The following is an 18,824-nucleotide window of genomic DNA, read 5'->3' as shown; positions in this document are numbered from 1 at the left end:
ACTCTCCTGCTCCTTGGATGCTGCATGACCTGCTGCGCTTTTCCAGCAACACATTTTCAGCTTTTATAGTAGAACTACCCGTACCTAAAAATGAGGTGTCAACCTGGTGAAGCTACAAAAGAGGACTGCTTGCATGCCAGATAGCAAAAGCAGCAATTGATAAACAAAGCAAACCCACAACCAACGAATTTCTGGAGTCCTGCCACATTTAGTTGCGAATAGCAGTGAACAATTAAACAACTGAATGGAGGAGAAGATTCCACAAATATCACAATGACAAAGAAGCACAGCACATCAGTGCAAAAGATAAGACTGGAGCATTTGCATTCAGCTTTGTCCCAAAATGTTCAATCTTGGCCTCCTCTTAAGGCCTCGTGTCCTTTTTCTCATCTTTAGCCAATTCGATTCACTCCATGTTACACCAAAAAATACTTGGAAGTACTAGATACTGCAAAGGCTATGGGCCTTGACAATAATCCAGCAATAACAATGAAGATTTGTGCTCCAGAATTGTCTGCACCCTGAGCCAAGCTGTTCTAGCTACAACATAAACATCTATCCAGCAATGTGGAAAATTGTCCAGATATGTTCTGTACCCAAAAAGCAGCACAAATTCAACCCGGCCAATTACTGATCCATCAGCCTGCTCTTGATCATCAGTAAATTGATGGACGTGGTCATCAGGAGTAATATTAAATAGTACTTACTCAACAATAACTACTTACTGACGCTCAGTTTGGGTTGTGCAAGGGCCACTCAGCTCCTGACCTTATTTCAGCCTTGCTCAAACATGGACAAAAAAGCTGAATTTCAGAGGTGAGCTCAGAGAGATAGCCCTTGACATCAAGGTGGACTTAACCTAATACAGTATGGCAGGGTCCTAGCAAAACAGAAGTCAATAGGAATCAAAGGGAGAGCTTTCCACTGGTTGGAGTCAAATTTGGCTCAAAGCAAGTTGTGAATGTGGTTGTTGGAGGTCAGTCATCTCAGCTTCAGGAGATCTCTGCAGGAGTTCCTCTGGATAGTGTCAACCATCTTCTACTGCTTCATCAATGGCCTTCCCTCATCATAAGGTTAGAAGTGGGGATGTTCACTGATGATTGCACAATGTTCAGCACCGTTCACAACTCTTCAAATACGGAAGCAGACCATGTCCAAATGCTGCATGATCTGAACAATATCCAGATTTGGGTTTATAAATGGCAAAAACATTTACATTACACATTTGCCAGGCAATGACCATCTCCAACAAGCAATAATCTAAACATCACACTTTGGCAGTCAATGGTATTACCACGATTGAACTCCACACTATCAACATCCTGGAGGCTACCATTTACCTGAAACTAAACTGGACTAGCCACATAGGCTACTACAGTAGTTCAAAGGCTAGGAATTCTGTAGCAACTCACCTCCTGACTCCACAAAGTCTGTTCACCATCTACAATCCCGACAGTATGGAAGCAGGTCATTTGGCCCATCGAGTCCACACCGAACCTCCAAAGAACAACCCACCCAGCCCACCACTGTAACCCTGCTTTTCCCATGGCCAACTCACCTAGCTTGCACAGCCCTGGATACTATGGGCAATTTAGCATGGCCAATCCACCTCACCTGCACATCTCTCAACTGTCAGAAGAAACCAGAGCAACTAGAGGAAACCCATGCAGACGCAGAGGGTCCGGCACATTCACACAGACTACCACCTGAGGGTAGAATCAAACCTGGGTCCTGGCACTGTGAGGAGGCTGTGCTAATCACAGAGCCACTGTGCCACCCAGAAGATACAAGTCAGGTGTGTGATGGAATATGTTCCATTTGCTTCAGTAACATTCACGAAGCTCAACTCTCCATCCAAGATACAGCAGCCACATGGCTGTCACCTCATCAACCACTTCCAACATTTACTTCCTTCACCACCAATGCACACTGGTAGTAGATACCTATCTGTAATTGAGCTTTGTTATATCTTTGCAACCCTGGAACCTCGACCACCTAGACAAAGAAAGCTGATGATTCCAAACATTATCACCTGCAAGTTCTCCCTCCAAGTCTCACATCATCCTGACTTGTAACTATGTTGCTGTTGGTTTGCCACAGGTGTGTCAAAGTCCTGGAACTTCCTTCTGAACCACACCATTAGTGTCCTTGAGTCCCGAGGCCTGCAACCGCTCAAGAAGACAAGCCACTACCACCTTCTCAGAGCAGTCAGGAATGGGCAATGAATGCTGGCATGGACAGTGGCAGCCAAATGTTGTGATTTAATGAAAATGAGCAGGAAAAGTGCAAAATGAAAGGTGATGAAATGAAATAAGAACAACTTATGGGAAGGACTAAAGAAAGTCAAGGCATGAAAAGGCTGCAGGCCAAATGCTTGAGAATGTGATCAGAATAGTCGGGTGATCAGCACAGACTTGATAGGCCGAAGGGCCTTTTGCTGTGTTGTCGACCTCTATGAATACAATTCTAAAGGACAAGTAACGTGATGAGGTTGAAAAGGTACAGGGAGAACTGCAACAGAAGCTCATGAATGTGACAAGCAAGAATCACTAAACAGAAAAGAAATGTGAGGTAGGTTCAGCAACTGCTGTAAAAGCTTCATGATGCCAGCGTTTTGTCACGGTGACCAGGACGAGTCCACAGTACTGAAGATTCAAACAGGTTTGTAATTCATTCTTTGACAGCCTGGAGATAGCTGGAGCTGTGACTTGTTCTCTCCCTGTTTTGACTGAGAGTAGCTTAACAAAGATCTCAACATTTCATTCTTTGCCTGGGGTGAACTAAATCTTGTGTTTGAAGATCGCTGAAGAAATCAATAGGATGGAGATTTATCAACATTGGCATCAGCTATAGTTTGAAAACACAGCGTCTTTTCCTGTGTTGGATGTTGTGATAGCTCTACCATGTCCTTAAGCCTTGTTTCAAATACAAGGAAGCTTCCTCTGTGCCAAAATGTTCCATTCCTGGCAATATCCTTTTCAGCTTCCTCTGTACCCTCTCTAGTGCAATCACATTCTCATAAAGCACTGACCAAAGTTGTACACAGTGGCTGTCGTTTAACTGGTGTTTCATACAACTCTAGCACAACTACTGTGCTCTTACATTCTATGAAGCAAAGATCCCAGATGCCTTGCTAACATCCTTACCAATCTATCCTGTTCCTTTCAGGGATCTGTGGACAATATAGCCCAAGTTCTCTTTATTCCCCAACTTTTGGTGGACTGCAAGAAGGTTCAAGAAGGCAGCTCACCATCACCTTCTCAAGGGGAGACAGGGACGAGCAATAAATGCAGGTCAGCAATGATGCCCATATCCCACAAATTTTTAAAACAAAAATCTCAGTATCCCATGCGCCTTTGTGCCTGTCCTAATTTTAAAATTATTTGCCAAATCTCAATTCCAAAATCAAAAACTGAGACTGCTCAAGACTGCAAATTAGTTGTGCAAAGAGTTGAGATGCAGGGATCAGAGGTCATACCTCCAAGATGTCCTCTTCATTGTACTCCACCTTCTTGCCTTGCCTCCAGTGTTTGAGCAGCCATTTCAGTTTGACATAGAACAGGTAAGTGCTGTCCTTGAACATTCTCATCTCCTGCAGTAGCAGGGCCCTCTCGTGACTCCATGACTTCTGCTCCAGCCTGTTCTGCAAGCTCAGGCTCTGCACTTCAAAGTCTTTCCTGCGCAAGTTCTTCTGGTTTTCTTCTTCGATCTGTAGTAGCAAAGAAAATATTACTTCCAGGCACTTTAGATTTACTAGGACATGAAGCTAAAGATGCAATCATTAAAGAAAAGGCCCACCTCAGGATTTACTTAGTGCTACATCGATCAGAAAGAGGTCCCTCTTCAATAACCAGGAGAAAGTGAGGACTGTAGATGCTGGAGATCAGAGTTAAAAACCGTGTTGCTGGAAAAGCACAGCAGGTCAGGCAGCATCCAAGGAGCAGGAGAGTCATTCCTGATGAAGAGCTTATGCTTGAAACTTTCCTGCTCCTCGGATGCTGCCTGACCAGCTGTGCTTTTCCAGCTCCACACTTTTTGACCCTTTTCAATAATCTTCCACCCTAATCCCTACATTATACATATAAGCGAAACATAATTAAGACGTGGTGTTCAAAACAAATCCAAATTTAAATGTCTTTGCATGCAGACTTTACAGATACTTTTGCAGCAGGGAGTGGGGTTGGGGGAAATGATTTTTCTCACTCTATGATCAAAAATGGAGCAACGTTGAAATCTAATCTCAATATTGAGCACATTCTGGCTTTATTCACCTTTTTACTGCTTCAATACTATAACCATCTGGGGTGTCTGCAGAGGCTTAACTACTGCTGCCTTACCAAGGCACTCAGATCTCTCCATGCCAAACCTGTGCCCACTGGCACCCAACAACAGGCTTTCCTGCATGTTGGGAATTTATTTCCAATTAGACCTTGTAAAACCACTGCTGTAATTCACCGAGGCAAAAAGAGACAATATCTGTCTCACCAGTTTGACATGAAGTTCAATCCAACTCAGCATCAGGAAACACGGCCCATTGTATTTCCAGGTTTCCCTCAGACACAGGAAGCTCCTTATCAATTTGGGTAAGACTCAGGCCCTGTGTTCTAACCCATTGTATTACACACTACTAATCCACTCTGAATTAAATCCTGTTTATAAATTATAAATCCCACTGTGTGAGCATGTAACAGTATGTTTTTAATCACCAAATGAAACTGAACCAGAACAAAATGCCTGTGGCCATCTCAAGTCCAAAGACCTCAGCTGGCAAGACTTAAAAAGGAAAAGGATGCATTAGACCAGTAACATTACAATTTAGAAATTAAATAACATTTGTTACGGAAAATAATTAGTGCATTTTGCCCAAGGAGCATATTTGCTTGAGGCAATTTAAGAAGTCTCAAGATAAATTTGACTCCACATTTTCCACATGAACACAATCTTCTGCCAATGTTTCTTAACCTCAGCATGACTCTGTGAAGAAATTCTTGATTCCCTTCCCATGATTGGAGGAATACATTTACTTCCTCTCTACGCAGTGTGCGTGTGGGGAGATGACATCATGGAGGCTATAAAATTCTGTACAGACTCTTGACTCAAAGCTCAGTGGCATCTATCCATTTTTTTTGTCTCAGTAAAAATTCCCTGGAAAAGTTTACAGAAAGCCTGGCAAAGAGCAGGAGCTACAATGACGTCCTCTTTACTTGAATAAGTCCAAATATAAATGCAACTTTCTACACGCATCACCACATAGATCAGGAACTTTGGAAGGAGCCTGACCTGAGCTAGTTGCTGACTATTACATATAGAATCATATAGCACTTCAGTCACATTCCTGCACTCTTTCTCCATAAGTTTGCAAATGTTTCCCTTTTGAATTCAGTTTTGGGGCTGACAAGAAACTTTCTCATGACTGATCCCAGATTTCTGCTATTTATCTTGCCTCAAAAGGAAAAGAATGCTCTGCTTTGAATGCGAGCTGCGTTGTTCCTCCTCAGGGAAATAAAGATCCTTCTGAATTTTAAAAACATTCGAATTAGGGATTTTGAGTTGTTTCGAGTCGGCTTCACCATTCAGCAGGATTGTGAGTGAATCTGACTGTGGCCTCAACTACACACATTCCTGCCTATTCCTCTATTAACTTCTGACTGCCTTAAAAATAGTCCATGACCCTGCCGTGGCCAAAGCCTGGGAAACAGAGTTCCAAAGATTCATGTCCCTCCAAGAAACAATAATGTCACCACATCCCTATCTTAAATGGGACATCCTTCTGTTCTCCCAAAGTGCGGTCTTTCTCTCATAGGCGGCAGCATCCTTTCATAATCCACTCTGCCAAACCGCTCAAGAATGCAAGATCAGTCTCTAAACTCCAATGGATTAAGGTCCAGTCTGCCCAACCTCTCCTCATAACATAAGCCAACCTTCCCTGCTATCAGTCAATTGAACCATCTCTGAACTTACTCCTAATGCATTTATATCCTTCAGTAAATTAGGAGATCAAAACTGTGCACAGTATTCCAGATCTCTACAGTGTCCCGAACAATTTTAGCAAAACAAATCTGGTTTTACATTCCACATCCCTGGCAATAAATGAGGAGATTCCATTTGGCTTCCTGAAAGCATGCTGGACCTGCATATTAACCTCCTTTGTTTCAGGTACTCAACAGCAAGATCTGTCTGAAACTCAGAGTTTGGTAATTTCTCTGCATTTAAATGGTAGAGGGACTTTTGTCAGGTTCACTGACTACCTCTGGGCAAAATGGCCTCTTACTCTATCATGAAAAACAGGCTGTTAGGAGACATGCACTTCCACAACAGAGGTGCTCTGCTCGCTAACTCCTACAGTCCTTATACTGAGATGAGCAATTCACAACCCACTGCCACAGAAACAACGGCATTCAACTACTTGGAGCTGGGAGTCAGATACAAGGCTGACTTATTGACAAGGCGAAAGTGAGGATTGCAGATGCTGGAGATTAGAGTCAAGAGTGTGGTGCTGGAAAAGCACAGCAGGTCAGGCAGCATCTGCGGAGCGGGAGAGTTGACGTTTCGGACAAAAGCCCTTCATCAGGAAATTGCCTGAAATGTCGATTCTCCTGCTCCTCTGATGCTGCCTGACCTGCTGTGCTTTTCCAGCACCACACTCTCTGACCTACTGACACCCTATGCACCGAAAAGCAAGATCCCTGCAGATTAATGAAAAGGAAAACCATCACCAATTCCCAGCAGGAATCTAGCAATTGCAAGACGAGAATAGCCAAGGTCAATCAAATTTGCCCCATCCAGGTAGTCACGCCTTATAAAAATAATAGAATTGTTAACTAATCATAGCAAATCAATCTCTATCAACTCATCTACAAAACACTCGCATCACCAGAGAAAACATCTCAGTTGAGAAAAGCTATGGGAATTATAGGTCTCAAGTCACCGGTTCTTCTCAAGCTATGTGACGTTTACCTTGTACCATGTCTCAGATTGGTCATATATTCCAAATAGGATTGCCCGCAATGGGTGAGCCCTTAATTGTGGGTTTGCTGTTGAAAGGTACATAAGTGCTTTGCCTTCTGGGAGATCCAGAGAGTGCAGGAACATTTGTTGCCTTTGTTAAAGAAGGCTAGGCTGGAGAACTGGTGAAGGTATAACTGGCAAAGGCTTCTTCCATATTGGCGAAAGCCTTTCAGTCAGGGAGAACCCTGTCATCAGGAATTTTTAGCAGTTGGACAGCTTTCCAAAGGATAGAAGGTCCTCAGGCTGAACTCATGGAAGGCCACAGCTTGTAAAGAGGACACCCGCACCAATCAACCCCACCGCCCCATGGTCGAACATTTCAACTCCCCCTCCCATTCTGCCGAGGACATGCAGGTCCTGGGCCTCCTCCATCGCCACTCCTTCACCACCCGATACCTGGAGGAAGAATGCCTCATCTTCCGCCTCAGAACACTTCAACTCCAGGGCATCAATGTTGACTTCACCAGTTTCCTCATTTCCCCTCCCCCCACCTTACCCCAGTTCCAACCTTCCAGCTCAGCACCATCCTCATGACCTGTCCCTCCTGTCAATCTTCCTTCCCATCTATCTGCTCCACCCTCCTCTCCTTCACCTATCACCTTCACCCCCACCTCTACCCATCTATTGCACTCTTAGCTACCTTCCCCCTCCCATTTAGCTCTCCACCTTTGAGGTTCCCAGCCTCATTCCTGATGAAGGGCTTTTGCCCAAAACGTCAATTTCTCCTGCTCCTGGGATGATGCCTGACCAGTTGTGCATTTCCAGCACTACTCTAATCTTGACTCTAATCTCCAACATCTACAGTATCCATTTCTGCCTTAGAGTGAGGGCAGTCAAGGGATGGAACACACAAGGTGAGTGGGTCATGTTTTGCCCTGGGACTGGTCTCCAATATCTCTTTTTGCAAAAGGGTGCATAAGTCATGTTTTCGTTTATAATTATTATTAGAATGGTTTTTAATGTGAGATGACACTGAATCTAAAGAACAGAGAATCGGTCTCCTTGTTGTACAATCAAATCCATCCAATTTTTGACCTAGCCATTCGAACACAGTCAGGTCTTGAAGGTTTATAGTTCTACATATACTGTCTATCCTCTAGCTCCTTACCAAGTTTCCTTTCTTTGTGTCTGAACATGAATTATGTTAACAGATTGTTCCACCGCCCTCACCTATGCCCACACATCCACTTTCTAGTTGAGATCACTGCATAGCAAGTAAGTGCAGAATTTCAACCACACCTATAGACACTGAGACCAAAGGGATCCAAAAGAAGACATGAGTGTAAGTGACCGATTGAGCAGAGGCCAAGGATTAAATTTAGCACTTTATGATTCTGCAGCACTCGCATCAGCAAGGGTCTCACTTTCTTCTCGAGTGTAAATTTCTCCAAGGAGATCATGTGAATCTGCTCAAATAATTTACCTCAGAGATTATCTGTACCCACCTGAATGATCTTGCTGGTGAATTTTTCATTTTCGTCCTCCCGAAGCTGCCTTTCCTGTTCCAGACGAACTTGCAGATCCTGAACAGATAGATCCTGGTCTGGTAAAACACGGGATTCCCTGAGCTGTGCATTTCAGACAAAGGGACATGTTCAGTTGAAGCTGAGTGAACAAATGGCCTGATATCAGAAAACCTCCTCAAGCATTTCTCAGTCATCAAAGAAGTGAAAATAATGCCTCTACTTGTGGTTCTTGGGTTTACCCACTGCAGATGACTACGACTGTTCACATTGTTAATTCTCAGCAATAATAATGGCCCAAGTCAGAGCTGCAATGAATCTCACCTTCTGTCAGTAACTCATTGGAAATGCTGATGATGGCAAATTGGGATTTGGTCCCTTCACAAAAATCTTGATGGTAAAATTACCAACAGAAGAAATTTCAACCCAACCATTTAAATAGTTTCCCATTCTATGCTTCATTATTAAAGATGCTAAAATTTAATAACAGCCGTATCAACTATGATAGTCAATGTTTCTGAATATTGGATTGCAGTGTTTCTAGCTACTGCTCTTCATTAAAGGGCTTTCTCTGACTAATAAACAATAGGTCAGACCTTCAAGTAAACCTCCTTCCGAGTTCTACTCAATGCAGACTCTAAGATTAACATTAGAGTTACTTAAACCAATACTTGCCACCAGTTACACCATGGAATGGCCTTAACTGTAGATGGATTCACACCACAGAATTGAAACTGGAGATCATATTTATGTCTCTCCCACCAGAGTGAGCTTCATACATAAAAATAAGATAACTTATATCCTGTTTCTCCTCAATCTTCACACATTTGGAATTTCCTAATCTTTTCAGCACCTTTATCCTCTCTTGTCGAGATTTCCTAAATTTCATGTACCCTCACTCTTCTTTTCAGTACCTTACAGTGCTACAGAACACGACACCATTCAGCCCATAGTGCCTGTACTAGCTCGGATCTTTTGTAAAGTAATCTAATTCATCCTACTTCCCTGTTCTATTCCCATAGCTCTGTAGTTTATTTGCCTCTTCCAGTTTTACCCCAATTTAGAAAGTTACTGTTAAAGCTGCTTCTTCATTGTTTTAGATAGTGCATTTCTGATTTAAAAAGCTACTGTGACAAACACTTAGCAAATAGCAATCACAACATGATTGAGTTCACTGTCCCATTTGTAAGTGAAAAATCATGAATCAACTACTACAGTTTTAGACTTGTGTGAGGCCGATGTTAATGAGGTGAGACAGAGATTGTAGTGATTGTGACGAGGTCAGCCAGCTGGTCTAATTAGGGAGCCCTGGCTGACAGATAAAAAGACGTGTCAGAGATTTCTGGCCCTCAGAGATGACTCTGAAGGAGCAGTACTAAGTCAAGGAATTTTCATGTGTAAATAAAGGGTGATTTGGTGACGGGATACCAATCTCTATAGAGTTACTTCAGAGGCTGCGTACAAAGCTCTGGTACGGCCACACTTGGAGTATCGTGTACAGTTCTGGTCACCACATTATAAGAAAGATGTGGAAGCTTTGGAAAGGGTGCAGAGGAGATTTACTAGGATGTTGCCTGGTATGGAAGGAATGTCTTACGAGGAAAGGCTGAGGGCCTTGATGCTGTTCTCGTTAGAGAGAAGAAGGTTGAGAGGTGACTTAATAGAGACATACAAGATAATCAGAGAATTAGATAGGGTGGACAGGGAGAGCCTTTTTCCAAGTATTGGGACGGCAAACACGAGGGGACACAACTTTAAAGTGAGGGGAGATATGTATAAGACAGATGTCAGAGGTAGTTTCTTTACTCAGAGAGTAGTAAGGGTATGGAATGCTTTGCTTGCAATGGTAGTAGATTCGCCAAGTTTAAGTGCATTTAAGTCATCATTGGATAGGCATATGGACGTACATGGAATAATGTAGGTGGGATGGGCTTCAGATCAGTATGACAGGGCGATGCAACATCGAAGGCTGAAGGGCCTGTACTGCGCTGTAATGTTCTATGTTCTAAACTGAGAAAATCTTCTAATGGATAAAACAGCAAAAGAATAGCAGAGGATGTCTAAAGAAACATTTAACAAAATACAAAACCACTTCATACCTCTGAGAGGGAAAAGCTCCACTTCACAGAAGGAAAAGCAATGGACAATTAAAAAGATAAGAGCTGAGGAAAATGCAAAAACAGTACAGATCCTGCTGAATTGAAAAGATACAAAGACCAGCATAGGGTCACAAGCAACCCGTAAGAGCTAGTAAAAGGAAATATGAAAAGAAACTTGCCTGGGGCATCAAAACCAATAAGAAAAAAATTGTACAGTCAAGGGAAAGTGGGTGGTCAGGAGTAATGCTGGCCCATTAAAGACTGAACATGGGGATATTGTAAATGACTATGTGGAAACGGCGGAGATGATGAATAATTAATTTGCCTCATAATTTACAGGAGAAAAGGAGGATAACTTGCCAGAAGTCCTGAGGAAATTAATAGTCAATTATGAACAGGGATTGAATTATCATTAACAAAATTAACATAAGTAAAACATTGGTAATGAAGAAATTAATGGAATTAAAGAGTGACAAATCCCCAGGATCTGATAGTTTCCATCTGAGGGTGTTAAAGGAAGCATTATAGATGCTTTAATTGGATTGTTTGGAAAATTAACCTTCACCATCCTTAATTATTCACAAGTACCCTCTGCTTTATGTCCTTTAGTCTTCATGCGTCTTCCTTTGGTCAGTATTTATTGCCCATGCCTAGTTTTCATTAAGAATGTGCTGCCTTCTTGAATTGCGTCAAAAATCACGAGTCACCGGATTACAGTCTAACCGGTTTATTTGAAGCCACAAGTTTTCAGGGCCCCTGCTCCTTCCTCAGGCAGCTGGTGTCATCTGATGTTTGACTTTGTTCACTCCCATCCAATACCGGCACCTCCATGTCTTTTAGATTAGATTAGATTAGATTACTCAGTGTGGAAACAGGCCCTTCGGCCCAACAAGTCCACACCGACCCGCCGAAGCGCAACCCACCCAGACCCCCTATATTTACCACTTACCTAACACTACGGGCAATTTAGCATGGCCAATTCACCTGACCAGCACACCTTTGGACTGTGGGAGGAAACCGGAGCACCCGGAGGAAACCCACGCAGACACAGGGAGAACGTGCAAACTCCACACAGTCAGTCGCCTGAGTCGGGAATTGAACCCAGGTCCCTGGCGCTGTGAGGCAGCAGTGCTAACCACTGTGCCACCGTGCCGCCCTAAACTGAACTGCTGCAGTCCATATGCTGCAGGCAGACCCACAATGCCATGAGAGAAGGAACTTCAGGATTTATACTCAGTGACGCTTAAGAGGCAGATATACTTATGAGGCAGGATGATGAATGGGTTGGAAGGGAACTTACAGTTGGCAGTGTCCTTATGTGTTTGCTGCCCTTGTCCTTTGAAATGGAAGCGGTTGTGGGTTCGGAAAGTGGCGTGAAAGGAGCATTGGTGAATTTCTGTAGATGGCTGATGCTCAGTGGCAGTAGTGAATGTGGTGGAGGATGTGGATGCTTGTAGATAAGCTGCCAATTAAGTGGGAATGGCAGCAGCACTATTGATTGAGCTGATCCGATCTTAAAGGACATAGCTGCTACACTGAGTTGGTGGTAGATGGTGAGGAAACCAACAAGAGGGAAAAACATACTTGACCTCATCTTTACCAATCTGCCAGCTGTCCTTGCCAGTATCAGGAAGAGTGGCCACTGCATTCTCCTTGTGGAGACAAAGTCCTTTATTCGCATTGATAATACCTTAAATGGTGTGACACTACCACTCTGCTGGATAGGATACACTGCAAACAGATCGAACAACTCAAGACAGGACCTCCATGAGGCACTGTGGGCCATCAACAGCAGCAGAATCTGCAAGCTCATGTCCCAGCATATCTCCTCTGTGCTATGATTGTTAAGCTAGGGGATCATGCCCGAAGAAGGGCTTATGCCCGAAACGTCGAATCTCCTGGTCCTTGGATGTTGCCTGACCTGCGGCGCTTTTCCAGCAACACAATTTCAAGCTAGGGGATCAACCCTGGTTCAATGGAGGGTGCTGGAGGGCATGCCAGGAGCAGCATCAGGGGTACCTAAAAATGAGTCGTCAACCTGATGAAGCTCCTAAACAGGACTAATTCCATGCCGAACAACATAAGCTGCAGGTGATAGAGCTGAGTAACCCCACAACCAATGGATCAGAGCTATGCTCTGTAGTCTTGCCACATCCAGTCGTGAATGATGGTGGACAATTAAACATCTCACTAGAGGAGAAGGATCCACAAATATCCTCATCCTCAATGATGGAAGAGCCCCAACACATCAGTGCAAAAGATGAGATTGTAGCATTTACAGTAATCTTCAGCCAAAAGTGACTCCTCCTGTGTCATAGTCACACAGCACAGAAACAGACCCTTCAGTCCAACTCATCTATGTCAACCAGTCATCCCAAACTGACCTAGTTCCATTTACCATATCCCTCTAAACCTTTCCTATTCATATACTCCATCCAGAAGCCTTTTAAATGTTGTAACTGTACCTGCTTCCACCACTTTCTCTGGTGGCTCGTTCCATGCATGCACATTTCTATGTGAAAATGTTACCCATTCAGGTTCTTTGTAAATCTTTCTCCTCTTACCTTAAACCTATGCCCTCTAGTTTTGGACTCCCCCACTCCAGTGTTCCCCAGTGTCACAAATACCAGACATCAGCCAATTCAATTCACCCTAGCGGGTTTTGAGAAGATGTGTAGTTCAGGCTGAGGTTCTGGATGTAGGTTTGCTCGCTGAGCTGGAAAGTTCATTTTCAGACATCTTGTCACCCTTCTAAGTAACATCTTCAGTGAGCCTCCAGACGAAGCACTGTTGATGTTTCCTGCTTTCTATTTATATGTTTAGGTTTCCTTGGGTTGGTGATGTCATTTATTGTGGTGATGTCAATTCCTGTTGTTTTTTTTTCTCGGGGGGTGGTATATGGGCTCCCAGTCAATGTGTTTGTTGATAGAGTTCCAGTTGGAATGCCATGCTTCTAGGAATTCTCATGTGTGTCTCTGTTTGGCTTGTCCTAGGATGGATGTGTTGAGCCAGTCGAAGTGGTGTCCTTGCTTATCTGTACGTAAGGATACTAGTGAGAGAGGGTCATGTTGTTTTGTGACTAGTTGATGTTCATGTATCCTGGTGGCTAGTTTTCTGCCTGTTTGTATTGTATTTTGTAATGACTGCCAGACTACTTAGACCCCTTGGCATCATGGTGGTCCACTAACCCACCAACACACTAAAACAGCAGTTAGTTAACTTGAAAGACCCTGTACAGACAACAAGCAAAACTAATGTTATTTACAAAATACCGTGCAATAAGTGTAACAACACTACATTGGACAAACAAGCAGAAAACTAGCCACTAAGTTACATATAGATAAGGAAGGACACCACTTTGACTGGGACAACACAGCCATCCCAGAACACACCAAACAGAGACACACACGAGAATTCCTAGAAGCATGGCATTCCAACCAGAACTCTATCAACAAACACATTGACTTGGATCCCATGTACCACCCCTTGGAAAAAAAACAGGAAATGACATCACCAACTCAAGGAAACGCAAACATATAAATAGAAAGCAGGAAACATCAGCAGAACTCTATCAACAAACACACTGACTTGGACCCCATGTATCACCCCCTGAAGAAAAAAGAACAGGAAATGACATCACTGCAAGAAATGACATCACCAACCTAAGGAAGCCCATATGTTTAAATAAAAAGCAGGAAACATCAGCAGTGCTTCGTCCGGAGGCTCACTGAAGATATTACCGAATATTGTGACGAAACATCTGAAAATGAACCTTCTAGCTCAGCGAGCAAACCTACATTGATTCACTCTGTGTGATATCAAGAAATTATTGGAGACACTTCATACTGCAAAGGCTATGGGCCCTGGCAATGCTCAGGCAATAGTACTGAAGGCTTGTGCTCTAGAACCTGCTGCTCCCCTAGCTAAGCTGTTCCATTCCAACTAGAAGACTGACTTCTACCCAATAATGTGGATACATCCAGTACATAAAAACGACGACAGATCCAATCTGACTAATTACCATCCCATTCGTCTATTCTCAATTATTAGCAAAGTGACGGAAGGTATCATCAACAGTGCTATCAAGCAGCACCTGCTCAGCAATAACCTGCTCAGTGATGCCCAGTTTGGGTTCTGCCAGGGCCATTCAGCTCCTGACCTTATTCCAGTCTACCCATGACATCAATGTTACATTTGATAAGTGGTGGTGTCAAGGAGCCTTAGCAAAACTAGATTAAATGAGGCACACAAAAATTGCTGAAGAAACTTGGCAGGTCTGTCAGCATCTGTAGACAGCAAGGCAGCCTTTGTGTTGAGCCACAGAAAATGGGGGAGATACTGAACGAGTATTTTGCATTAGTATTTACTGTGAAAAAGGACATGGAAGATACAGAATGTAAGGAAATAGATGGTGACATCTTGAAAAACATCCATATTACAGAGGAGGAAGTGCTGGATGACTTGAAATGCATAAAGGTGGGTAAGTCCCCAGGACCTGATGAGGTGTACCCTAGAACTCTGTGGGATGCTAGAGAAGTGGTTGCTGGGCCTCTTGCTGAGATATTTGTATCATTGATAGTCAGGTGAGGTGCCAGGAGAATGGAGGTTGGCTAACGTGGTGCCACTGTTTAAGAAGGGTGGTAAGGACAAGCCAAGGAACTATAGACCAGTGAGCCTGACGTCAGTGGTAGGCAAGTTGTTGGAGGGAATCCTGAGGGACAGGATGTACATGTATTTGGAAAGGCAAAGACTGATTAGGAATAGTCAATATGGCTTTGAAGAAGTAACAAAGAGGATTGATGAGGGCAGAGCAGTAGATGTGATCTATATGAACTTCAGTAAGGTGTTTGAAAAGGTTCCCCATGGGAGAGTGGTTAGCAAGGTTAGATCTCATGCAATACAGTGAGAACTAGCCATTTGAATACAGAACTGGCTTAAAGGTAGAAGACAGACGATGGTGGTGGAGGGTAGTTTTTCAGACTGGAGGCCTGTGACCAGTGGGGTGCCACAAGGATTGTTGCTGGGTCCTCTTCTTTTCGTCATTTATATAAATGATTTGGATGTGAGTATAAGTGGTATAGTTAGTAAGTTTGTAGATGACACCAAAATTGGAGGTGTAGTTGACAGCGAAGAAAGTCACCTCAGATTACAACAGGATCTTGATCAGATGGGCCAATGGGCTGATAAGTGGCAGATGGAGTTTAATTTAAATAAATGCTAGGTGTTGCATTTTGGGAAAGCAAATCTTAGCAGGGCTTATACACTCAATAGTAAGGTCCTAGGAATGTTACTGAACAAAGAGACCTTGGAGTGCAGGTTCATAGATCCTTGAAAGTAGAGTCACAAGTCGATAGGATAGTGAAGAAGGCATTTGGTATGCTTTCCTTTATTGGTCAGAATATTGAGTACAGGAGTTGGGAGGTCATGTTGCGGCTGTACAGGACATTGGTTAGGCCACTGTTGGAATATTGCGTGCAATTCTGGTCTCCTTTCTATCGGAAAGATGTTGTGAAACTTGAAAGGGTTCAGAAAAGATTTACAAGGATGTTGCCAGGGTTGGAGAATTTGAGCTATAGGGAGAGGTTGAATAGGCTGGTGCTGTTGTACCTGGTGACTATGGGGTGACCTTATAGAGGTTTACAAAATTATGAATGGCATGGATAGGATAAATAGACAAAGTCTTTTCCCTGGGGTCAGGGCATAGGTTTAGGGTGAGAGGGGAAAGATATAAAAGAGACTTAAGGGGTAACCTTTTCACACAGAGGGTGGTACGTGTATGGAATGAGCTGCCAGAGGAAGTGGTACAGACTGGTACAATTGCAACATTTAAAAGACATTTGGATGGGTATATGAATAGGAAAGGTTTGGAGGGAAATGGGCCAGGTGCTGGCAGGTGGGACTAGATTGGGCTGGGATATCTGGTCAGCATGGAAGGGTTGGACCGAAGAGTCTGTTTCCGTGCTGTACATCTCTATGACTCTATGACTCTAAGTCCAGTGACCATTCTTCAGAATCACCCGGAAACAAAGGGAAAGCTTTCCAAAGGTTGACGTCATGCCTGGCACAAAGGAAGAAGAGTCATTCGACTGGAAAAGTTAACTCTGTTTTCTCTCCACATGGAGTCAATACTGTGGTGCTGGAAAAACACAGCAGGTCAGGCAGCATCCGAGGGGGAGGAGAGTTTGGGCAAACACTCTCCATCCGGAATGAGGCTGTGAGCCGAGGGGATCGTGAGATAAAAGGGAGGGGGTGGTGGGGCTGGGGAAAGTTAGCTGAGAGTGCGATAGGTAGATGGAGGTGGCGGGGGGGGGTGGTAAGAGAGGAGGGAAGGATAGGTGGGAAGGAAGATCGACAGGTAGGACAGGTCATGAGAGCAGTGCCAAGGTGCCAAAGGCGGTTTCTCTCCACATAGACTGCCAGGCCTGCTGAGTTTCTCCAGCAATACCTGGTTTTGTTTGTTTCAGATTTCCAGCTGCCATTGTTCTTTGTGTAATTTTGTTAGCTTAGGAAGATGGTTGTGGTAGTTGGAGGTCAGTCACCTCAGCTAAAGACATCTCTGCAGGAGTTTCTCATGGTAGAGTCCTAGGCCCAACCATCTTCAGCTGCATCACCAACCACGTATGCTCTACCATAAGGTCAGAAGTGGTGATGATCAGTGATGAATGCTCAATGTTTGGCACCATTCCTGACTTTGTCAGATACAGAAGCAGTCCATATCCAAACGCAGCGATATGTGGACAGTATCTAGGCTTAACCTGACAAATGACAAGTAACATTGATGACTCACAAATGCCAGACAATGGTCATCTTCAACTAGAGACAATCCCTTGACATTCAATGACATTACAATCACTGAATCCACTTTGTATTTGCAGATACATTCTATTTTGTTCAAAAAGCACACAATCTGTTGGCAGTCAGTCCATGTGACATTTTATAAATTCCTACTTCGGAAATAGAACCAGTCTGATTCAAGGTTTGAATACAGACAGACTCTAACTACACACCTTTAATGCATTGTCTGAGCTGAGATGTTTTTACTGATAAAAACGTAAGTTACCTTGGGAATGTGACTTGAAAGAAGTTCTGGGATTTACATATTAGTCAACCGAAACCTGCATCCCCATTCTAAGTGTTTGAAGGCTGAACAGCAATCTAGGTTTGTTCAATGTATCACATCAGTTGTATGACACTTTGACCTTTTGTTATGAATTTTGTGTCCTATGATCCTGCTCCACTAGCTCCCTGATGAAGGAGCAGCACTTGGAAAACTTGGACTTGCACATAAACCTGTCGGACTATAATGTGATGTTGTGTAATTTTTTAAACTTTGTCCATCCCAGTCTGACACCAGCAACTCCACAACATCCACATCTATCAACATTCTGTGATTTCACAATTGACTAGAGATTGGAGTAGCCATATAAATACAATGGCTACAAGAGCAGGTCAGCTAATAGGAATCCTGCAGAATGTAACTCAACTCTTGACTGCCAAAAGGCTGCCCACAGTCTACAAGGCACAAGTCAGAGGTGTGTTGGAATACTCTCCACTTGCCTGTATGGCTGCAGCTCCAGGTGCTTGATACCATCCAGGACAAAGCATCTCACTTGATTGATGCCACAATGACAAACATCCACTCCCTCCACTGCTGACGCTCAGTAGTAACATTGTGTACAATCTACAAGATGCATTGCAGAAATTCAACTAAGTTCCTGAGACAGCAACTTCCAAACCCATGACCACCACCACCATTTAGAAGGACAAGGGCAGGAGATACATGAAAAACCACCACCTATAATACCCCTCTAAGCCACTCACCAGTCACCACTCATACCTGGAAACCTACCACCGTGCCTTTGTGTGTTGCTGGGTCAAAATCCTGGAAGTTTGGGTCTACCGACAGAAAATGGACTGCAGCGGTTCAAGAAGGCAGCACAGCACCAGCTTCTCACCAGCAATTAGAGATGGGCAATAAATGCTGCCCTGGCTAGGTACACCCACATCCCATGAGCGAATTAAGAAAAAACATTCTTAGGTGTATCAAAAGTGTCAGGAGTGGTTTTTATCTTATTGCCAAAATTGGTCGATCTGCCACTATACCTGTCCAAAGTGATTAAAGGGCTTGGTATGTTACGTTCAGGTCTCATTGGTATAATTAAATGTTCAATGAACACATTAGGCACCTTGTTATGCCAAAGGCCAGAATGTCTCATAGCTTCAAGAACCATGAGGTCACGAAAAATGAGAGCTG

General features: G+C 43.6%; 1 protein-coding gene across 2 annotated transcripts in view; it reads right to left on the bottom strand.

Moving 5' to 3' along the window:
* LOC132815089 (microtubule cross-linking factor 1) overlaps positions 1-18,824 on the bottom strand; it is a 210,990-nt gene that overhangs the window by 73,148 nt on the left and 119,018 nt on the right. For both annotated transcript variants that reach the window (XM_060823835.1, XM_060823836.1), the window contains exons 7-8: positions 8,454-8,576; positions 3,479-3,709 (exon numbers count right to left, since the gene is read on the bottom strand). In XM_060823835.1, the coding sequence (XP_060679818.1) occupies positions 3,479-3,709; positions 8,454-8,576 (354 nt within the window). The remainder of the gene's footprint in view (positions 1-3,478; positions 3,710-8,453; positions 8,577-18,824) is intronic.

This window comes from Hemiscyllium ocellatum, chromosome 4 (genome assembly GCF_020745735.1).
Source record: "Hemiscyllium ocellatum isolate sHemOce1 chromosome 4, sHemOce1.pat.X.cur, whole genome shotgun sequence".
Classification (NCBI taxonomy): Eukaryota; Metazoa; Chordata; class Chondrichthyes; order Orectolobiformes; family Hemiscylliidae; genus Hemiscyllium; species Hemiscyllium ocellatum.
This window is presented reverse-complemented; position numbering and strand designations above follow the sequence as displayed.